We start from the raw sequence: 24,888 nt of genomic DNA, 5'->3' as shown, positions 1-24,888 counted from the left end.
CACCAATCAGAAGAGCGTCGCGATGACGTCACTGACGGTGATGGGGCTTCTGAGGGCATGGATTACGGGCGGCCATGGGTAATAAGGGTAAAGCCCAGTATGGCAGTAGAATGGGCAGCATGCATGAAAGAGGAAAAGGGATAGCCCACAAACGGTATACTGTCTTATATAAAAAATGCATTTTATTATAAAATTAACTGCTTTTTTTTTTTTAAGTCAAAAATAACAAATGATGTAACGTTTGCAAAAAATTGCTAAATAGTTGCCCTGATCAAAGATGGCGTCTACCGCCTTCATGTTTCGGCCAAGTGGGATACAGAGCGTGATGGGCGGAGAATTGGGTTCTCAGTCGGCGAATCAGTGCCGAGAGGCGTGGCATCGAGAGCCAATCGGAAGGCTCTCTGTCTGGCAACTGTCAAAGCAGCGGCAGGTCGGCCCAGGAGAGGGAGAGGGTGGCTTGTCTGGTACTGTGGGGGCTGGAGGAGGGGAGGGTCACGTGACAGCTTGTATACAGCCAGGAGTATAATATTATAACTGACACTGCATGGAATACATAATATAACTGAGACTGCATGGAATACATAATATTATAACTGACACACTTCATGGAATACATAATATTATAACTGATACTGCATGGAATACATCATATTATAACATACTGCATAGAATACATATTATTATAACTGACACACTGCATAGAGTGCATAATATTATAACTGAGACTGCATGGAATACATTATATTATAACTGACACACTTCATGGAATACATAATATTATAACTGACACTGCATGGAATACATAATATAGCTGACACACTGCATGGAATACATAATATAGCTGACACACTGCATGGAATACATAATATAGCTGACACACTGCATGGAATAAATTATATTATAACTGACACTGCATGGAATACATTATGTTATAACTGACACACTTCATGGAATACATAATATTATAACTGATACTGCATGGAATACATAATATAGCTGACACACTGCATGGAATAAATTATATTACAACTGACTGCATAGAGTGCATAATATTATAACTGACACACTGCATGGAATACATTATATTATAACTGACACTGCATGGAATACAGAATATTATAACTGGCACTGCATAGAGTGCATACTATTATAACTGACACACTGCATGGAATACATCATATTATAACTGACACTGCATGGAATACATTATATTATAACATACTGCATGGAATTCAGAATATAACTGACACTGCATAGAGTGCATTATATTATAACTGACACACTGCATGGAGTACATAATATTATAACTGACACACTGCATGGATTATATAATATTAAAACGGACACTGCATGGATTATATAATATTATAACTGACACACTGCATGGAATATATAATATTATAACTGACACACTGCATGGAGTACATAATATTATAACTGACACACTGCATGGAATACATAATATTATAACTGACACACTGCATGGAATACATAATATTATAACCGACACTGCATGGAATACATAATATTATAACTGACACACTGCATGGAATACATCATATTATAACTGACACACTGCATGGAATACATAATATTATAACTGACACACTGCATGGATTATATAATATTATAACTGACACACTGCATGGAATACATAATATTATAACTGACACTGCATGGAATACATTATATTATAACTGACACACTGCATGGAATACATAATATTATAAGTACTGACACACTGCATGGAATACATAATATTATAACTGACACACTGCATGGAGTATATAATATTATAACTGACACTGCATGGAATACATAATATAACTGAGACTGCATGGAATACATAATATTATAACTGACACACTTCATGGAATACATAATATTATAACTGATACTGCATGGAATACATCATATTATAACATACTGCATAGAATACATAATATTATAACTGACACACTGCATAGAGTGCATAATATTATAACTGAGACTGCATGGAATACATTATATTATAACTGACACACTTCATGGAATACATAATATTATAACTGACACTGCATGGAATACATAATATAGCTGACACACTGCATGGAATAAATTATATTATAACTGACACTGCATGGAATACATTATGTTATAACTGACACACTTCATGGAATACATAATATTATAACTGATACTGCATGGAATACATAATATAGCTGACACACTGCATGGAATAAATTATATTACAACTGACTGCATAGAGTGCATAATATTATAACTGACACACTGCATGGAATACATTATATTATAACTGACACTGCATGGAATACAGAATATTATAACTGACACTGCATAGAGTGCATACTATTATAACTGACACACTGCATGGAATACATCATATTATAACTGACACTGCATGGAATACATTATATTATAACATACTGCATGGAATTCAGAATATAACTGACACTGCATAGAGTGCATAATATTATAACTGACACACTGCATGGAATACATCATATTATAACTGACACACTGCATGGAATACATAATATTATAACTGACACACTGCATGGATTATATAATATTATAACTGACACACTGCATGGAATACATAATATTATAACTGACACTGCATGGAATACATTATATTATAACTGACACACTGCATGGAATACATAATATAAGTACTGACACACTGCATGGAGTATATAATATTATAACTGACACTGCATGGAATACATAATATAACTGAGACTGCATGGAATACATAATATTATAACTGACACACTTCATGGAATACATAATATTATAACTGATACTGCATGGAATACATCATATTATAACATACTGCATAGAATACATATTATTATAACTGACACACTGCATAGAGTGCATAATATTATAACTGAGACTGCATGGAATACATTATATTATAACTGACACACTTCATGGAATACATAATATTATAACTGACACTGCATGGAATACATAATATAGCTGACACACTGCATGGAATACATAATATAGCTGACACACTGCATGGAATACATAATATAGCTGACACACTGCATGGAATAAATTATATTATAACTGACACTGCATGGAATACATTATGTTATAACTGACACACTTCATGGAATACATAATATTATAACTGATACTGCATGGAATACATAATATAGCTGACACACTGCATGGAATAAATTATATTACAACTGACTGCATAGAGTGCATAATATTATAACTGACACACTGCATGGAATACATTATATTATAACTGACACTGCATGGAATACAGAATATTATAACTGGCACTGCATAGAGTGCATACTATTATAACTGACACACTGCATGGAATACATCATATTATAACTGACACTGCATGGAATACATTATATTATAACATACTGCATGGAATTCAGAATATAACTGACACTGCATAGAGTGCATAATATTATAACTGACACACTGCATAGAGTGCATAATATTATAACTGACACACTGCATAGAGTGCATAATATTATAACTGACACACTGCATAGAGTGCATAATATTATAACTGACACACTGCATGGAATACATCATATTATAACTGACACTGCATGGAATACATTATATTATAACATACTGCATGGAATTCAGACTATAACTGACACTGCATAGAGTGCATAATATTATAACTGACACACTGCATAGAGTGCATAATATTATAACTGACACACTGCATAGAGTGCATAATATTATAACTGACACACTGCATAGAGTGCATAATATTATAACTGACACACTGCATGGAATACATCATATTATAACTGACACTGCATGGAATACATTATATTATAACATACTGCATGGAATTCAGAATATAACTGACACTGCATAGAGTGCATAATATTATAACTGACACACTGCATAGAGTGCATAATATTATAACTGACACACTGCATAGAGTGCATAATATTATATCTGATGCTGCCTGGGCTGCATTTTGGTCAAATGAAATACAGAAGCACTTTAAACTGCTTATTGATGAACCATTCAATGTCTTCTCTAGATCTGTGACCTTTGGGTTAATGGACAATGAAGGTGAAAGTGATTTCAGTCTTGGATGATAATTACATGTATCTGGTGATTGAAGAACATGCTAAAGATGCCTTTGCTGTGGATGCTTCTGTGTCTAAAAAGGTGGGAAACCTCTATTTTATTTTATTACATATTATGTATTTCTCATGATCTTTCTGAATGTTTTAGCCTTAATTTTGCCATTTGTGTTACGACTGACTCACCACAATTGCACAAAAATAGTTACAATTGTTCTTGTTCAGATCTTGAAAGGTTAAATCAATATACTCATTCTCATAATCAAACCATTGCCTCAGATATCAATCAATGTTTCTTTACTACCTGTACGGAGATTATATTCCTAATTAATCTTTTTTTATCCTACAGCTAATAGAGATTTTACAGAAAGAAAATGCAAACTTAAAAGCCATACTAACCACGCATCATCACCTGTGAGTACCACATGTGTTATCACTGTTCACTAGGAGGGTGTCATTAAAATAAATACTCTAAGCATTTGAGGACACAAAACAACTGTTATTTTTTCATTGACTTAACACTGCAATTTAATCATTACAGTTTCTCTAAACTGCGATGTTTTACACTGCAGGGTTAAGGGACCTGGGACACTGCACCCAGACCACTTCAATAACATGAAGTGGTCCTAGTGCCTATAGTGTCCCTTTAACATCACAGGTCAAATCAAAAGTTAGGTATCTTAAGTTAAAGTTAAACCGCATAAACACGGTGGGAAAAAAACCTATAATTTTTTTTTTTTATGTGTGCATACAGAACAGACGAAGAAGATATGTTTTGTTGGTTTTTTTTTTTTTTAATTAAAAATGAGAGGACACGTATAAGTGAGATGGGAAAAAGCTGATGTGGAAAGAAAGTCAGGGAAGAAAAGTATTTTAGGAAGAGGAAGAAGGTAACATGGCTAAATAAGGTACAGTGGAACCTTGGAACTTGAACTGAATCCGTTCCAGAAGGCTGTTCGTGAACTGAAAAAGGAGAAGAGATATTAGTGTTTGGATGGGGATAGGTAACTGATTTTCTGGCATTTAAAATGCGTCTAAAGTGAGACATAGCTTTATAATTGAACATGTTTGTGGCATGATTTGTTCGGGTGCCGATGATTGTTCATGTACCGGGATATTTTTTTCTCATATTTATTGTTCGTGTAAGGGACCGTTCAAGTTCCGAGGTTCCACTGTACAGAGAAATCAAAGGATCCCATGTTTTTCTGCAAATCACTAAGGGGTTGTGAAGTTGTGAGATGAAACTCATCGTACTATAAATTTTACACATTTTAGTGAGCACCTGGGAGAAATGGAGGCTTTTCTACTTCGTAGATATGCATAAACAGGCATTTGTATGTATCCAATATGCTAGTTTAAGTGAAGATATTGGGTGGTTTTAGCGTTTTGCGGAACTGTTAAATAATACCAAGAGTGGATCAGGAGTAATGAATCAAATTAAGATTTGAAAAACCTCTCTCCAAAGTTGAATTATCTAGGGGCACTGTGCTGCCATATGTGGGAGTAAGTTCTGGGGGCTGCACAACGAAGAGTACACATACCCGAGAGGGACAGCTAGATATGTTTTAAATGCAAAGGATTTAGATACCAGCCCTTACTGTTAGTTTTATGGCGTTTCCGATGATAAAATCTCATTCTGATTAAGAAACGTGCAAGATTAGGGGGAAAAACAAAGGGACCCAGGGCGCCACAATCACTATCATATATTTATAATTTATAAAGGTAGGGGTGATTTTGCTAGGGGAAATAAGAAAGGCACAGTATTTAACTGTGTATAAACCTTTGTTGAAAAAAGTTAAATTGGCCACTCACACTTTTAATGCCAACTTCAAGCTTTCAGATAATCTTTAGAGAGATCAATCTCTTGCTTCAGAACCTTGACAGTCTCAGGATCATTTACAGGTAGAGAAAGTACAAAAATTGTAGTGCAAATTTGAAAATAAAGTGCATAACAAATGTATTTGCTCACATGTAATTATAAAACAGCAGGTGTAGAAGTCAAAAGCGTGGATTTGTTGTCTGTAGTCCTACGCGTTTCGTCCCTTAAGAAACTTCCTCAGCGACACTGACTGCTCTTGTGCAAATCACCAACAAAATGAAAACAAATTGATTGCCGTCACACATGACGTCCGGGTGTTACAGCGCATGCGTGACGGCAATCAAGCTGCGTATTTAAACGCTGAACACAGGGATAGCAAGCTCCCGAGGAAGTCTCCTGAGACGAAACGCGTTGAGCAGCAGTAAAGCAAAGTGAATAAGCGTGTTCTACAGTCCAGCAGCAGTGGAGTTCCGAGCTTTAAGTATCGTTCCTCTAGTGGCTAGTGGGATTACTGCGTACCTCCCGAATCTTTTATTTGCTTTTTCTGGTTTTAGTTTTGCTGTGCTTTTTTTTGGGTTAATATGATGTTTTTTTCTGACCTTCTCAGAATTGTTTCCTTTCTGAAGGGATCACTCCAGAGACAATGTGGATCTTGTCCAGCGCTTCCCAGGCTTGCATGTCTATGGCGCTGACGATCGTATCAGAGGACTGACGCACAAGGTGGTTCATGGTCAAGAATTAAAGGTAGAGTGCAATGTTTCTGTCTGTGGTACCTATATGTCACAACTCAGGTGTTTATCTAGAAAATCTAAGGTAAAGAGTGGAATAATAGGAAAAAAAATCTACATTGAATGCCATGGTTCTGTCTTCAGGAGGCATATGAAATACCAGAATGTATTTAGATTCATTTCAATCTATAAAACATGGAATCATACATTAAATACATACCATAGTAATGCTCTTATCTCATGACCGAACATTTGAATGGATATCATGATTTATCTTTTTGTCTCTGCAGTTTGGGGATATTAACGTGAGATGCCTTTTTACTCCATGTCATACATCTGGACACATGTGCTACTTTGTGTGGGAAGATGGCTGTCCAGACGCCCCTGCACTGTTTTCAGGTACCTATGCAGTGTACCGCAGATTATTCACAAAACATATACACTTTAAATAGTTACTCCAACCCTTTTTTGTTTCTTTTATTTTTTTTTGTAGTGCCCTGTTGGGCATTAGTTAATAAGTCCTCCACTCTTCTTCTTGTTGAAAACTATGAACAATAAATATAAAAATTACCTGGAATCCAGCACCGCGTGAGGATCTTCTACACCTGGTCTGTTGTTACACCACATCACTCCCTTTCGCGCCAATTAAATGCTTCTTATAGAGAAACATATGATTGGACCATTCTCTAGGGCTCATCGCGCATGCAAATGCTTTGAGCTGGGTTCGGAGGGAGGCAGAGGGTGGTGGATGATGGTGGGAGGGGATTAGGAAAAAGGGAGCAAAAACTGACAGATATGAAGAAATGGAGGGAGGCGGGGATGCCTGGCAAGGAGCACACAAACAGGGTGGGGAATTCAAGCTTCCACTAGCAGGTGCACTCCCAGCACTGTCTGCAAGGATAGAAGCTCACTACGTCTGTCGCCAGCATGCTGTGCGAACTGACGACACGCGGAAATTTTGCATAGAATTCTCATAGAGAATTTGAATTTGATTGGACCATTCTACTGGCTCAGGGAGCATGTGCATGCACTGAGCCGGGAAGGTGGAGTTGGATGGAGGGAGGGAATGGAGGAGGAGGGAGGGCATGGAATAAAATAAACAAATTATGGAGACAATTGGGAGGAGGGAGTGCTTCATTAAGGGTGGGAGAAAGGGAGAAGCAGTTATGTCTGTCACCAGGGTGCAATGCACGCTGATATGATTAATGCACAGAATTGACATTAAGTGGCCCGGAACAGAGTATTTGGTTGCCTAAGCCATGTTTGCTGAGGGTACAACTTGCACACAAATAAAAATATCTCTAAAATGTGCTGTGTTTCTGTAACGAGTATATACCCCTACACGCAGGATCCAGCCAAACAGAAGACAGCACAGAGGAGAGATACGTCTACCGGACCTTAGAGTGGCCGGACTCGACGTAATAGGAGAAGACAGAGTCAGGAACGATCCGAGGTCAAGGGCACAAAGAGACAGCGTAAACGAGAACTAGCCAGGGTCTGGTACACAGGAATCAGCAAGCCGGCAAACAGTACAGACAAGGATAAAGCGAAAACGAAGTCAGAATACAAAGCCAAGGTCAAATACGGAGAAACACAACTGAACACAACAAGCACTAAAGGGAACTGTAGCAGAAACCACGATAGGGCAAGGAACTAAGGGAAAAGGGTGAGTATAAGTAGCCTTCAAACTAATGTGATTGGCTCCTGTCACTTCCACACCCCCAACAGGTAAGTGTATGGGGTGATTGGCATGACAGGAGCCAATGGGAGCCTTTTTGCAATTTAGGCTCCCACTGTCTCTTTAAGAGCGCGCCCGAGACTCGCGGCGCGCTCTTAGCTGCAGGCGGGACACGTGACCGCATCTCGCGGTCACTGCCCGTCTTCCTGTTAGGAGAGTCGGATGAGCCGCGCGCGGCTCGTGCAGCCGCAGGACCGCGCGCGGCTTGAAGAGAGGACCGCGGCCGGCCCCCGGATAAGGTAAGTACTGCTACAGTACCCCCCCTGAGGACACGCCCTCCGGGCGGGCAGGACCAGGCCTGGCAGGAAAACGCGAATGGAAAGAACGTACAAGGCGGGGAGCATGAACAGCATCCGCAGAAATCCAACTGCGCTCCTCAGGCCCATAACCCTTCCAATGTACCAAGTACTGAAGCCGACCCCTAAGGAAACGAGAGTCAATAACAGCAGACACTTCGAACTCCTCATGACCCTCCACAGAGACAGGAGGGGGAGGGGAAGTATGCCGGGTATAGCGGTTGCGTACTTAAGGCTTCAACAACGAGGTGTGAAATACATTAGGTATACGCAGATTCTTAGGCAGACCCAAGGCATAAGAAACGGGGTTAACCTTATGTATAATGCGATAAGGACCAATGAAGCGGGGAGCCAATTTCATAGAAGGCACCCGGAGGCGAATATTCCGTGTGGAAAGCAAAACCCTGTCCCCCACAACATAGGAAGGAGCCGCTCTGCAATGCTTGTCAGCCTGAGCCTTCTGGCGGGCAGCAGAGTCCACCAAAGAACGCTGAACCTGCTCCCAAGTATTACGCAAACCAGCCAAATGCTCATCCAGAACTGGCATGAACTGGCATGCCCTGTGAGGAGAATGCAGCCGGAAGAACCACGGGATGCTGGCCATAGACAACGTAAAAAGGGCTTTTGCCGGAAGAATCATGAGTGGCGTTATTCCGAGCAAATTCAGCCCAAGGAAGCAGGTCAGACCAATTGTCCTGATGGTGAGACACAAAACAACGGAGGTACTGGTCCAGAGACTGGTTGGCACGTTCAGCAGCTCCATTAGACTGGGGATGGTAAGCGGAAGAAAATGAGAGAGAAATACCCATCTCCGAACAAAAGGCTTTCCAGAACCAGGAAATAAATTGGCTACCCCTATCGGATACAATAGATAAGGGAATACCATGTAATCGAAACACTTCTCTAGCAAAAATAAGAGCCAGTTCCTTGGAAGTGGGCAACTTGCGAAGAGACACAAAGTGAGCCATTTTGGAAAACCGATCTACTATCATTAGGATGACTGTGTTACCATTCGAAGGGGGTAATTCAACAATAAAATCCATTGATAGATTAGACCAAGGTCTCTCGGGAACGGGTAACGGATGCAACAGCCCACAAGGAACTCTACGAGAGGATTTCATACAGGCACAAGTAGTACAAGCACTTATATAGTCAGTAACATCCTTACGTAAGGTATCCCACCAGAAATACCGAGAAACTGCTGACACCGTTTTGGAAATACCAGGATGTCCAGCAGTCTTAGTATCGTGATACAGTGACAGAATATCCCGTCTCTCGGGAACGTCAACGAACAATTTATCATTAGGCCTCTCGCTAGGTGCCGTGCTTTGTTTCGCTTGTATGGCCTGCAAGAGGGACGAGGAAATAGACAATATAGTAGTTGCTATTATCCTGTCTGGGGGAATGACAGGAGTGACATCAATCTCCTGTTTGTCAATAGTCTCGAATTGTCTGGACAGAGCGTCCGCTTTAGTGTTCCGATCACCTGGCCTATAGGTGATTATATAATTAAAATGAGACAAGAACAGTGACCACCTAGCCTGCCTTGAAGACAATCTTTTAGCTTCGCTAAGGTAGGATAGGTTCTTATGATCCGTAAATATGAGGATAGATCCTTAGTGCCCTCTAACAAATGTCTCCATTCTTTGAGTGCTAAAATGATAGCAAGGAGTTCGCGATTACCCACATCATAATTCCTTTCTGCTTTGGACATTTGTTTAGAAAAGAAGCCACAAGGATGCAATGGCTTGTCAGGAGACTCTCTTTGGGATTAGACAGCACCTACTCCTATATCGGAAGCATCAACCTCAAGTATATATGGCAATGAGGGGACAGGATGCTGTAAAATAGGTGCAGAGGCGAACGTAGTCTTAAGAAAGTCAAAAGCCTGAAGTGCCTCGGTAGACCAGGCACGTGTATTGCCATCCTTTTTAGTCATACGAGTAATAGGTGCTACGATAGACGAAAAACCTTTGATAAAACGTCTATAATAATTAGAGAAACACAGAAAACGCTGGATGGCTTTCAAACCTTGCGGCAGAGGCCATTCTATGACCGCAGCGAGCTTCTGGGGATCCATCCGAAAACCCTTAGCGGAAATCAAATACCCTAAAAACTGGACCTCGGATTGGTCGAATAGACATTTTTCTAGTTTGCAATAAAGACATTAGCAAGAAGGGTCTTCAGAACTGTCGTAACATGTCTGTGATGAGTGTATAAGTCTGTAGAATATATTAAAATGTCATCCAAGTACACAATAACAAATGAGTGAATAAAGTCCCTTAAGACTTCATTAATAAATTCTTGGAATACTGCTGGGGCATTGCAAAGCCCAAATGGCATGACGGTATACTCATAATGACCTGACCTAGTGTTAAAGGCTGTCTTCCATTCGTGGTCCTTTTTTATACGTATCAAATTGTATGCTCCTCTAAGATCTAATTTGATGAATACTGTAGCATGTTTGAGCCTGTCAAACAATTCTGTTATTAATGGTATTGGGTAAGCATTTTTGATGGTGATTTTATTAAGACCTCTATAATCAATGCAAGGTCTTAAATCACCTTCTTTCTTTGATACAAAGAAGAACCCCGCTCCAGCCGGAGAAGAGGATCTCCTAATAAATCCCTTGTCTAATGATTCTTTAATGTACTCCTCCATGACACGGTTTTCTTGAACCGATAGAGGGTACACCCTGCCCCTGGGAGGTATAGTGCCAGGCAACAAATCAATAGCACAATCGTAGGGTCTGTGAGGCGGTAAAATTTATCAAAGACAGTCTTTAAAGATAAATACTGAGAGGGTATAGCCGTCGACAAAGGAGGAATGGTAGGAACATTAATAGAATTCACAGGCGTGACTTCAATAGTACATGACTCATGGCAGGCTTCACTCCATGATTTTATCTGCCCTGTCTCCCAGTCAAAAATGGGATTGTGGGCACGTAACCATGGATACCCTAACACCAACTGTGAAGAGGGAGAGGTGATGACCTGGAACCGAATGGTTTCATAGTGTAGAACCCCTGTGTACATGTGTAGCGGTGCAGTCTCGTGAGTAACAACTGGAGATATCAATGGTCTACCATCTATGGCCTCAACGGCCAAGGGTATCTCCTTCTCCCTGATGGGAATATTGTTTTTCTTTACAAAACCAGAGTCTATAAAATTCTCAGCTGCCCCAGAGTCAACCAGGGCGTATATATTTTCAACTATACAACTCTATCCCATATGTAAAGAAACAGGGAGAAGCAGTCGCTTAGGAGGCAATGTTGGAGACTTAGAAATCACACCCAAGGCCAGTCCCCTATAAGGTCTTAGGTGCGAGAGTTTTCCGGGAGCAAAGGACACTCCTTTACCATATGGTCTCTCCTACCACAATATAGGCAGAGTCCCTCCCTTCTCCTATGTAATTTTTCATTATCAGAGAGTTTGGCAACCCCTAATTGCATGGGTTCCTCTTCAGATACTTTTACACTCTCCGGTGTATTAACTCTGGGGTGAATAGGTGTAACAAAACGTCTATTCCTGTTCTTGGTATAGAGCCTGTCACGAATCCTATTATCTATATCGATGAGGTAGTCAATAAGGTCCTCTAAGGCAACAGGAAGCTCCTTAGCTGCTACCTCATCCAATATAGAGTCTGATAAGCCTTCCATGAAGGCAGTAGTTAACCCATTGTTGGTCCAATCGACCTGTGAGGCAAGGGTACGAAACTGTATAGCGTAATCAGCCACAGACCTAGAACCCTGTTTAACCCTCATTAATGCTCTCGCGGCATTCTTAGACCTTTTCATAGTATCAAAAGTTCTGCGAAAAGCTGTAAGGAAACTGTGAAAGTCATGCACCATAGGTCCATTAGCCTCCCAAATAGGGTTTTCCCATTCAAGTGCTTTGTCGGTAAGTTGGTGCATAAAGAACCCAACTTTAGACCTCTCTGTGGGAAATGAACGTGGATACATCTCAAAATGAAACTCTATTTGGTTAATGAACTCTCTGCATGTCTTAGAATCCCCTCCATACCTAGGAGGAGGCGTTAAATGGGCCGTAGCATTAGGCACAGTCGATACTTCAGGAAGCAGGGGTGTAGGAGGGTTTGGTGCGGTTGCTGGAATGGTTCTAGCTAAGAGCGTCTGGAGAGCCTGAGCTATCTGATCCATACGGTGATCCTGCTCTACAAATCTAGCCTCATGGGACGCCATCTGTTGAGCTAAATCTGCAGGGTCCATGGCCCTATCGTAATGTAACGAGTATATACCCCTACACGCAGGATCCAGCCAAACAGAAGACAGCACACAGGAGAGATACGTCTACCGGACCTTAGAGTGGCCGGACTCGACGTAATAGGAGAAGACAGAGTCAGGAACGATCCGAGGTCAAGGGCACAAAGAGACAGCGTAAACGAGAACTAGCCGGGGTCTGGTACACAGGAATCAGCAAGCCGGCAAACAGTACAGACAAGGATAAAGCGAAAACGAAGTCAGAATACAAAGCCAAGGTCAAATACGGAGAAACACAACTGAACACAACAAGCACTAAAGGGAACTGTAGCAGAAACCACGATAGGGCAAGGAACTAAGGGAAAAGGGTGAGTATAAGTAGCCTTCAAACTAATGTGATTGGCTCCTGTCACTTCCACACCCCCAACAGGTAAGTGTATGGGGTGATTGGCATGACAGGAGCCAATGAGAGCCTTTTTGCAATTTAGGCTCCCACTGTCTCTTTAAGAGCGCGCCCGAGACTCGCGGCGCGCTCTTAGCTGCAGGCGGGACACGTGACCGCATCTCGCGGTCACTGCCCGTCTTCCTGTTAGGAGAGTCGGATGAGCCGCAGGACCGCGCGCGGCTTGAAGAGAGGACCGCGGCCGGCCCCCGGATAAGGTAAGTACCGCTACAGTTTCAAGCTGAAACATTGCACATCCAGACTCCTACCATCATGTCCACTTCAAAAAGCACAAGTGGTCGTGGTTGTTGGAGTAACCCTTTAGGTAGGTTGAAAATCAACCAGTTAAACAAAAAAAAAATCTTTCTTTGCCAGCACAATGTCGACATTTGTGAAGTTTTGTATATATAATATCAGCTGCTGTAAAACTACTCTCATCACCAAGGCCGGTGTACCAAAATAAATTGACGGCATCATTAAAAAAAATATTTGGCATTTTAAATGTTGTAGCCCAGTTAGCTTGTTTTTTTTATTATAAGCATGTTTGTCATACCTGTATGTCATACGTGTTTTGTTAGAAATAAATGTTTGTTCTGTATAGCTTGCGATATAAATAATTGTAATTTGCAGATAATCATTATATGTGAAATATATATATATTTCTCTTTTACGATGGCTGCTCTATTATTTAGGGGATACTCTGTTTGTTGGTGGCTGCGGGAATTTCTACGAAGGGACAGCAGAGCAGATGTACAAGAATCTGACAGAAACACTTGGAACGCTTCCCAAAGAAACCGTATGTTACCACTGTTTGTTAATGTGTCCATCAAACTACTAAATAAGATTCTAGTTTATATTTACTGAAAGTTTACCACTTTTACAGCCTGTAATATGGAAGTCAGTTGCACCCAAAGGGTATTGTCCATGAGCTTATTGATACATCCATCAGATTAAACATGGAGGCTTCTAGTAATGTGCAGATTAATTATATTCTAGGAGCCATTAGATCAGGGGTGGAGAACCTTCGGCACTTTAGGTGTTGTGGACTACATCGTCCATAATACTCTTACAGCCATAATGCTAGCAAAGCTGTAGGATATGTAGTCCACAACTTCTGGAGTGCCAGATGCTGCCTACCCTTGCATTAGATGCAAGTATTTTGGGATCTTATGTGAGTGTCACCAAGCAATTTTGTGAGCGTGTATTATTCCTGATTTTCTTATGCAAGTCCTTCACTAACAATTAATCTTCCTGTTTCTAGCTAAAAGCTAAATATTTAATGAGACCCAAAGGGTATCCTATGAACTAGAATAGAATACACATTGCGTGGGCGGCAGCCCTGTAACATAGCTGTATAATACCATGAATTGGTAGCGTTGGACTCACCTAAGAGGTTTGCCTTGATGCGGCAGGTGAGCTTAAAGCTTTAAAGGGACAGTGTAGGCACCCAGACCACTTCAGCTAATTGAAATGGTCTGCTTAGAGTCTCCTTTGCACCTAGTGCTGCAATGTTAAACAGTGCAGTTCCAGATAAACTGCAATATTTACATTGCAACTCCTTATGCTCTGCTTGAGGACCTCCAGCGTCAGACTTTTTCCCATAAGAAAGCATTTGTTTAAGCATTTGCCGCACATGCACTTTACAGCCCACTCGTCGTGGGACAGAGGAGGAGATGGTATTTAACTCTTATTTTACCCGGACGAGGGCATGCGAGGGAGGGGGGAGCGATAGTGCCGGGGATACATCTTTGTATTCCTGGCACTATAGTATCCCTTTAATGGACATTCAGCCGATACTGAAAACCTCTGTTATCTAAATGCCCATAAGAATGGGATATTGCACAGTGCAGGACTTCATTGTGTGTTTGTAATTATTCCTGAATTGCCAACCTGTGTTTTACAGAAAATATTTTGTGGCCACGAATACACTGTGAGAAATCTTAAATTTGCTCTGAAGGTGGAACCAGATAATGAAGATGTGAAGGAAAAACTGGCCTGGGCAAAGGTAGATGTTTCAAATGTCCTTTTTTCGTCTGTGGCTGGAAACGTTTCCTCCCAATTTTGCCGGCTTTACTAAGGTTTTATATAGAAGCAGGAATGAAAGCACGCTTGTTGCAGGAGTAAAATGCATGTTAGAAGATACGTGATACTTTGTCTAAAGTTTCTATAATGTTCTATGGAAAAAAAACCCATCAAAAAAGGTCTCCCACTAACTGAAAAGCAAAAATCCTTTAGTACTATTGTCTCCTTTTCTTATCACTGAACTGCACTGTGCAGGTACCAGCCTGCTTTGGTTATATGGAACGTACCTGTTATATAGCTGGAACGTCTCATCAATCAGTGGCTTAATACAGATTCGGAATGGATGCACCAGAACTGCTGAGAAATGTGTTGGTTTTCATCTTCCGACCCGTCATATTCTCCTTATATGTACCTCATGAAATAATAACTGGTACCCTCGGCCAAGCAAAAAGTTGAGCAGTTTAACCCCTTAAGGACACATGACACGTGTGACATGTCATGATTCCCTTTTATTCCAGAAGTTTGGTCCTTAAGGGGTTAATGGAGAAAATGAATTTTGGGACATTTCTTATGGAGAAGTGTGTGTAGATTCCTTAAATTGCCCAGCTGTAAAGGAGTTCTTTTTATTTCGTATTTATGAATATTTCATTTAAAAAAAGAACAAGAAAATTAGCACTAAGTAGGTGTCACATTGTGTTTTTTTCAGGCTCGCGATGAGGATGATATTCCTACTGTCCCGTCCAGCCTTGAAGAAGAATTCACTTACAATCCATTCATGAGAGTTCAGTAAGTATAAATAGACATGTCCATATCTGTCTTGTAAACGGTGTGCTCCTCTCTGACATTTCTTACAAGATGGCAAGTTTAAGAGTTGAGTCTAGCAAGTGCAGTGTCCAAGGAGCAGGTCTGAAGAAGGGATCCTCAAAGGTCACAGTTATTATTAACTACTAAAGACCTAATTTCAATGTCCGTTTTATTATTCGTTGATCACATAAAATCTCCACAACAAAACAGAAAAAGGCTGAAGATAGTTGTAGCATTTGTGGGACTCGAGATGCGTGACGGCCATATTCAAAATATCTCCTCCATGGTACTAGATATGTATTTAGATTTATAGCTCTTTACCTATGCATTTGCCCAGAAGAATTGTCACTTCTATTGACCACATGTTCTCCCTGGCATTTCCACAGCAGTGCTCTATATGCCCATGTGCCTTATGTATTGCATTGCATTGATTAATCTAATTTACATTCCGTGCCCTGTGTGCCTGGCGTGGTTACGATAGAACTGTGTGCAATTTCTTTTTTGCACGCACCATAACCACTAAAGCACGCTGTAATGTTTATGCCCCCCAGTGCAAGTAGTCAAACGCTTTGCTAACAATTTGACAACTTACCTGGAGTCTCATGGACACCAGTCCCTTCCAGCTCCTACATAGACGTTCTGTTAGCTCTTCTAAACTAAACCCTGACGTACTGTCCAGCCAATTCCATCAATCCTTGCTTTTCAGCTGAGTTTGCTCAGCAGATCTCAACCTGCCAAAGAATAGCCGCATTGCTTTCCCTGGACCTGGACCAGATTAGTTACCTGCTGTCAACAGATCTTTATTATTGGTGCATTTAGCAATTTAACCATGCTTGTAGGATTTCCTGGACACTGGTGGATCCTACTCACTACCAATACAGGGTCATTATCTTTCTATAAAGCTACAGTCGTACCTTTTAAAGTCACTACATGAAAACTTTTCCTGCTGCTGGTTCCATTAAAGGGACACTATAGTCACCTGAACAACTTTAGCTTAATGAAGCAGTTTTGGTGTATAGAACATGCCCCTGCAGCCTCACTGCTCAATCCTCTGCCATTTAGGAGTTAAATCCCTTTGTTTATGAACCCTAGTCACACCTCCCTGCATGTGACTTGCACAGCCTTCCATAAACACTTCCTGTAAAGAGAGCCCTATTTAGGCTTTCTTTATTGCAAGTTCTGTTTAATTAAGATTTTCTAATCCCCTGCTCTGTTAATAGCTTGCTAGACCCTGTAAGAGCCTCCTGTATGTGATTAAAGTTCAATTTAGAGATCGAGATACAATTATCTAAGGTAAATTACATCTGTTTGAAAGTGAAACCAGTTTTTTTTTCATGCAGGCTCTGTCAATCATAGCCAGGGGAGGTGTGGCTAGGGCTGCATAAACAGAAACAAAGTGATTTAACTCCTAAATGACAGTGAATTGAGCAGTGAAATTGCAGGGGAATGATCAATACACTAAAACTGCTTTATTTAGCTAAAGTAATTTAGGTGACCATAGTGTTCCTTTAAGCACATGATTAACTCTGCCACCTAGCAATCCACAGGTAAATATGCAACACAATGGGATGATTTCTTTTTGATGTGGACTTAAAGGAACACTGTAGCGCTTGTTTTTCTACCTATTTAGGTTCAGAGCCCCTAAATTAAATACATAATAATTTCTAGCCACCTGCTCTGCCTCCTGGGATGTCGTCCTGCAGGTATTGCTTGTTTGGCGTCTTGTCCAATCCAATGCTTCTTATAGAGAGGAATTAGGGACAAGAAGCACATGCGCTGCGAGTGTCACGCTCGTCCAATCAAATGCTTCTCATAGGTAAGCATTGAATTCGATGTGCTCATGCAATTCACGAGAACGTTGATCTTACTTGGTTATAAGTGCCTCTAGTGGTTGTCAGGAAGACAGGCAGGTGTGTTTAGTCCCGCATTCAGAACATTTGTATCTACTAAACCCCAATGTTTTAGATTGCAGGACTATAACAACATTAGCACTGCACTGACAGTACGTGGTCTGGGTGCCTTCAGTATATCAGGCTTTATTCACTAGTCTGGATATTATGTAAATTTCAGGCCAAAATAGCTACGTTTGAAAAGTAACTAAATTGAAGATTTTTTTTATTTGCCTACCTTGGTGTAATCCAGGGGTGCCCAAAAGGTAGATCCCCAGATGTTGTAGAACTACATCTCCCATGATGCTTTGCATGCCTTTAGAATGATAAAACATCATGGGAGCTGTAGTTTTAGAATATCTGGGGATCTACCTTTTGGGTATCCCTGGTGTAAACCTTGCGATACCCTTGTCATTCCTCTATAATTACCGGTCTATTGCATAAAAACATGGAGATTCCTCACACATGAATCTGAAGGATGTATTCTGCTAACACTAGTAACTGAATAACATTGACATATATGGGACATTTCTTTTCAATGATCAGGGGTATAATTTTCGCTTTTAAGAGAGTTTAGCCGTACGTCTGTTCCCATTGCTTCTCACACACTAGAAGTACACTTTAATAGGACTGCCAGAGCATATATTTAATTCCTATACCCATTGTCCACACATTCCTTCTAACAGCTTAAAGGGACACTATAGTCACCCAGACCATTTAATGGCTTTAGAGGTGGACTGGGTGCAGTGTCACTGTCACACTTAGTCCTGTAATGAGAACCATTGCAGTTTTTGAGAAACTGCCATAATTGCCTTGCACAACTAAGACTGCCTCAAGTGACTGTCAGTCAGAGAGCCACTAGATGCACTTTCTGGATGCTAGTGGACTTTGGGTCCCCTAAATGACACTGGACATCATCACGCTCTGTACGAGGACATCCAGCATCAGTAAAATCCCCGTAGGAAAGTATTAATTCAGTGCTTTCCTTTGGGGAGGGCCAAATGTGCTCACATGACTCGAATGTGCATTAGCATCCTGTCAGAGGAGGCAGAACACTGACCCACCTCCGAGGGACATCAGCGATGGAATCGGGTAAGTGACTAAAGGGTTTTCTTTTTAACGCTTTAGCTGCTGGAGGAAGGGGGACCAGAACGCACTATAGTGTTAGGAATACAGATTTGTATTCCTAACACTATAGAATCCCTTGAACTTTAAATTGGTGCTGTCACCTAATTTTTTTTTTTTTTAAATATACTTTATTCTTGTAGATGATAGATATGCTTTAACTAATTGAATGAAGATTCGCAAAAAAATGCCACAAAATGCTGCTGCTAGTGTAAATAGTCTTTTGTTTGAAAATGATGCTACTTAAAAGGGAGAAAGGACCATTAAAATATTACGTGTGAAATCTAAGAGAGGATGTTTGTAATCTATGCTTACTATATTGCAAATAATTCAAACAACTTAAATACTTTGAAATCACATTGTGGGGAAGAGGTTTCCTATTGCTGTGCCTTATGTAGCCATTGTCTCAATGAAAAAAATAAAATCAAAATCACTGAACAAGCCCTTAAAGGAACACTGTGCTATTTTTCCGTGTGATACATTTCTGATGTATTTTATATAAATTTATATACTGTATAGCACAACACATAACACAATAACACAATTAAAATTATTTAGTTAGTAATATTTACATTTTAATGAAATAATTACCTTATTTTCTTACCGTTGTTTAGGTGACCTCGCAGCATTATGCCCCGCCCCTTTTTGCATCATCAGTGACCTATCGTTCTGGTCCAATCACTAGCTTCTCATAGAGAAGCATTGCAGACCATACGCCGCTATGCGCCAATCAAATTACACTCATAGGGAATCATTGTATTCAATGATTCCCTATGAGAAACTCCGAACGCTCTATTGCGCATGCGCTCCATTTGCGCGTTCACGAGCAGTAAATTACAATGGGGGTAACCTATTGTCCCTTCGTGGCGGGTGGGGGCCTAATATGAAAAAAGGGTAGGGGGACCTATTGTCCTGGCCCCCACCCATGAGCAGCGGGTGGGGCCTAACATGAAAGGGGGGGACCTATTGTCTTGGCCCCCACCCATGAGCGGCGGGTGGGGGCCTAACATGAAACAGGGAGAAGGACCTATTGTCCTGGCCCCCACCCATGAGCGGCGGGTGGGGGCCTAACATGAAAGGGGGGGACCTATTGTACTGGCCCACACCCATGAGGGGCGGGTGGGGGCCTAACATGAAACTGGGAGGGGGGGGACACCTATTGTCCTGGCCCCCACCCATGAGGGGCGGGTGGGGGCCTAACATGAAACAGGGAGAGGGGGTGGACACCTATTGTCCTGGCCCCCACCCATGAGGGGCGGGTGGGGGCCTAACATGGGAGAGGGGGTGGACACCTATTGTCCTGGCCCCCACACATGAGCGGCGGGTGGGGGCCTAACATGAAACAGGGAGGGGGACCTATTGTCCTGGCCCCCACCCATGAGCGGCGTGTGGGGGCCCAAAATTACATTGGGGACGACGACGACGACCTATTGTCCCTTCCCCCCTGGCACTAAGATGATACGGGGGAGCTATTGTCCCCCCTGGGTGGGGGCCCAAAATTACAATTTGGGGAACCTATTGTTCTCCGCCCCCACCCATGGGCTACGGGTGGGGGCAACGTGAAAACCCCGACAAGGTGACCCCTAACAATAGTGAGGGTGGGGAACAATAAAACTATGTCCCTGTAAATAAAAAATAACTTACCATTAGATGTCTTCCTTTTTCTAAAATCTTCTTTTTTTCAGCCCCAAAAAAGGCCAAATAAAAATCCATAATTTCCATCGAACTTGTAAAATAAAAAAATAACCCGAGCGCAAAAAAAAGAAAAGACGCTGGAAAAAAACAAAACCCGACACTGAAAAATTAATCCATCTTCACCCAGCGAGGGCACCGTGCAGACTGAGCTCCGCAGGGCGGGGAAAGGCTTATAAAGCCTTTCTACGCCCTGCAATTTAACTCCGAGCACTCGGGTTGGCTTGGAATCCAACCAATCAGAATGCTCTGAGTAGTATTACACAGCGTGGGAAAATTCTTTGGAATTTTCCCATGCTGTGTAATTTGACTCATAACACTCTGATTGGATTCCAAGGCAACCAATTAGAGTGCTCTGATAGGTAAATAGTGAGCCTTACCTGATTGGGTACTTGTAAGGCTCAAACAGTAATCTGGACCATAATCCCACCCATAATCTAACCACTCACACTACAGATAATAACCCTGACCCTAATCCTACAAATAATAACATTGCTCATAATCCCAACAATAATCCCACCAATAATAGTAGTTTTACTCCTAATCTCTGATTTTTCAATAATAACCTTGTTCTTAATAAGTTTTTGAAAACATTTTTTTAATTTAATTTGATTTATATAGTAGTTATACAAGTTATACAAATGGACAGTTTTGAAGACCAAATACATAAAAATGAAGAAATGGAAATACTGGTAAGTCATATACTTATTTTATTGGAAATGAAAAACTACATATAAATATTATAAATAGTTCTATTTTGTTTTAAAAAAAAGTTGACATAGTAATACTATTTCCTTAAATGGGATATGGAATTTTAGGGATTTGTGCTTCTTTACTTTAATTTTAATTTTAATTTTTTTAAGACCCAAATTTTCTGATTAATTTTATTTCCCGTGGCCACAGGGTAAAGTGGGGGTGAGTTTCACTTGCCGCTCATAGTTCCTTATTGCATCCTCCATATGAACGTTCACGGTACTTGAGTTGCCCTGAACTTTGTCAATGCTTGACTCGTGCAAATGTTTATGGAGGTTCACAAAAATCACTCCATAGACCATGCACGAATCTCACATTTGTTTTATGTGACAGCTGTTTTGATTTGACAAAATGTAACAGTGTATTTCCTCCTTTTTGAAAAATGCAGATTTATTAAAAGCAGAGACATAACTAAAATCCGCAGGGACCTGGTGCGAAAAATCGCCTAATTCCCCCTCCCCTGGAGCCTCTCCATGTGTCTCTCTCCCCTACTGTACCTGTTCACTGCGGTACCCATCTGAAACAAGTGCTCTCTCAGTGAGCACTTTCTGACAGACCACATGCAACAGCGGGCAGGAGGGAAGCTGCACAGCACAGCTCTTCCCCTCCAGCAGGTAAACATGTGACTGCGCTCCCTGGTTGATGCTGTAGTGCAACGCCATTGAAGGTACCAACCCTGGAGTGAAGGGCCAGGATGCTGCTGCGACCCCTCTGACCGTGTTACTTACGCCCCTGACTATAAGACAAATTAGTAGTAACTTTTTTTAACCATTATAAATAATGTTAAATTCCGTTTATAATTTTATTGTAGTTAGCTGAACTTCACCAGCGAAGACAAGCTAGAAAATTTCCTGCAGAATGGACAGACAACTTGTCATGGGATCCTGTATCTTCCCAGAAATCGACTCCTACAACAACGGCTACACCAACACAGCCAAGCAAAATTGGAACAAATGAGTGGTGTAAATTGCAAAATGTTGCATCTGCTGCACTGAAATTCTAAAAATTATTGAAAATATTGAAGAAAATCAAAAATGTATCTGTGACGCAAAATATCTAAAAAAAAAAAAAAAATAATTGGTCTCCAGAGAACATATAATCGAACTTTACAGATATGGATTGAGTTTCCAAAAAAACATTTGTTTCCCTTTCAAATTTACAGGAAAGGTTAGTTGAATTAATCATAGATATTTTTGTAATCAAAGTGTTAAATGTAGTTTTTATAAGGCAGAACATCAGTGCATCTCTACAGAGCGTGGAGATGCTCAACATAGGTGCTGCATTGGACTAGGAAACAGCTCTAGTGGCTGCCTGAGTAAATGCTACCTTTCTCTGAAAGCCTACAGGGACAGGCTATAGATACCAGAACCACTACATTAAACTGTAGTAGTTCTGGTGACTACAGTGTCCCTTTAGAACGACATCTTTCTCTCACCGGTCAACTCTAAATTGCAGGGAGAGCAGGAGACACAAGCGAAGATGCATTTTGTTTGTGTCTTTCTCCCACAAGCCCCTTTGTCTCTTTCTCCACTTCCCCAGCTCTTCTGTGAGTCTCTTTCCCCAGCCCCAGCCCTCCATGTGTCTCATTAGCTGCCTCAGCCCCTCCATGTGTCTTATTAGACCTACAGCCCTCCATGTGTCCCTATATCTCCCAGCCCTCCATGTGTCCCCATAGCTCCCATGTGTCCCGTTATTCCCCCCCCAGCTCTCCCTGTACCTTGCTGTAGCGTGGCAGAGCAGGCAGACTGTGGTGGAGGAGCTCCTGGTCACTGTACCCGGTCTGACAGGAAGCAGTTCTATGCTCTCTGTGAGCACTTCCTTTCAGAACGGCTAGAGGAACAGAAGCTCCGCTAACGCAGTCTGCATGCTTGGCCATGCTACATTCTGTGACCGGCAGGAGGGGAGTGCATTCTGACGGTTATCCTGTAATTGCACCGTGCAGCCCGGGCCAGTGCACACTAGGCAGCTGTGCACCGGCCCGATAGTGTGCCGACCCACCGTGAAATTTAACGGTATCCCGGTAGGCCAGTCCGGCCCTGGCTGCATCAATAGATGCATTTCACCTTGGCACAAAAGCAGCCCAAGCGGATTCCTGGGCCTACTATAAGATGCTAATCCTAAGCCTCGGGGAACTCTTTGGTGTCGGCTCAAGGAACGTTCCCCTCTTCACTTTCCTCATCACCTGCTATTATGCCGACCATGTGTTGAAGATCTCAGAAAACACACAGCGCAGCAGGAGTCAGAGATATTGGGTCATGCTACAGAAACCTAAGCAACCTTGGCTAGGGGTTCACACTCGTGAAGCCTAATACCTAAGCTTGTTTTGCCACTAACGCCTTCGTCGGCTCGGCCTAACTTACACCTGAGTTACTCACGCACATGAGGCTTACCATAATCATAGTTTGTACCCTCATGATATGATCATTTATGCAGTTTCATAACCGGTCTATACTTACAACTTTAGAAGGCCAATCCCGGCAAAACGTTCTCAGATCTATCCTGTGTAGTGATGTCGCGAACATAAAATTTTCGGTTCGCGAACGGTGAACGCGAACTTCCGCAAATGTTCGCGAACGGGCGAACCGCCATAGACTTCAATAGGCAGGCGAATTTTTTTTTTTTTTTTTTTTTTTTTTTTTATATTCTTTATTTTTGTTGTGCACGAAAGAACATATGCATGTTTACAATGCCACAATAGTTATCACATGCAATTTGTAAACAATTATTAGTCAACAGTTACATGGCATTCTGAGTGTCGCACAATTTTTTAAAGGTTTATAGAAGCTAAATACAAGCTGGTTAGTTACAGGCTTAGAACATGAAGACATGTAACGTTCCTTAGGAGCAGAAGGGTTAATATAGGCATACATAAAGATTTCAACTAGCAGGGTTTCTCAGCTTGGGTTGCTTAAGTTGGGCTTTGTCCAGGACACAAGCCCTGATATGATGAGGTGATTAAACTTATAAGGCATAGCCCCCGATGCCATAATTCACTTAGTATTGCGCTGCTAGATATCAGCATTAATTATCATGCACATTAAGCGGGTTATGCTTGGGGGTGCAGTGTCACCATTGCTGCCCTGATGTGGGGAGTAAGCCTCTCCTATGTTGCTAGATCCCACCTGTTAATATGTGCCGTGAAATGCTGCCTATCACCACAGTGGGGGATGTTGAGTATGCACTAAAGAACAAAAGAGAGAAGGAAAGCAAAGAAAATAAAAAAACAATATAGATTAAGTGAAGGAAGCATTGCATTTAAATGAACTGTAGCTG

At 41.3% G+C, this 24,888-nt stretch overlaps 1 protein-coding gene across 1 annotated transcript; it reads left to right on the top strand.

The window, feature by feature from the left end:
• The first annotated feature begins 429 nt into the window (after positions 1-429).
• HAGHL (hydroxyacylglutathione hydrolase like) lies at positions 430-22,618 on the top strand. The gene is made up of 10 exons (XM_063429537.1): positions 430-464; positions 4,043-4,173; positions 4,438-4,502; positions 6,534-6,651; positions 6,926-7,034; positions 14,023-14,126; positions 15,234-15,335; positions 16,059-16,138; positions 18,122-18,158; positions 22,427-22,618. Exons 2-10 carry the CDS (start codon positions 4,069-4,071, stop codon positions 22,616-22,618), a joined length of 912 nt encoding a protein of 303 aa, XP_063285607.1. The 5' UTR covers positions 430-464; positions 4,043-4,068.
• The last annotated feature ends 2,270 nt before the right edge of the window (positions 22,619-24,888 follow it).

This window comes from Pelobates fuscus, chromosome 8 (genome assembly GCF_036172605.1).
Source record: "Pelobates fuscus isolate aPelFus1 chromosome 8, aPelFus1.pri, whole genome shotgun sequence".
Lineage (NCBI taxonomy): Eukaryota > Metazoa > Chordata > Amphibia > Anura > Pelobatidae > Pelobates > Pelobates fuscus.
This window is presented reverse-complemented; position numbering and strand designations above follow the sequence as displayed.

Excerpts from the sequence above, each read along its gene's own strand:
- HAGHL (XM_063429537.1), top strand. The coding sequence starts at position 4,069 with ATGAAGGTGAAAGTGATTTCAGTCTTGGATGATAATTACATGTATCTG. Across the intron at positions 6,652-6,925 it reads TTCATGGTCAAGAATTAAAG|TTTGGGGATATTAACGTGAG; the intron begins GTAGAGTGCAAT and ends TTGTCTCTGCAG. Across the intron at positions 15,336-16,058 it reads AAAAACTGGCCTGGGCAAAG|GCTCGCGATGAGGATGATAT; the intron begins GTAGATGTTTCA and ends TGTTTTTTTCAG.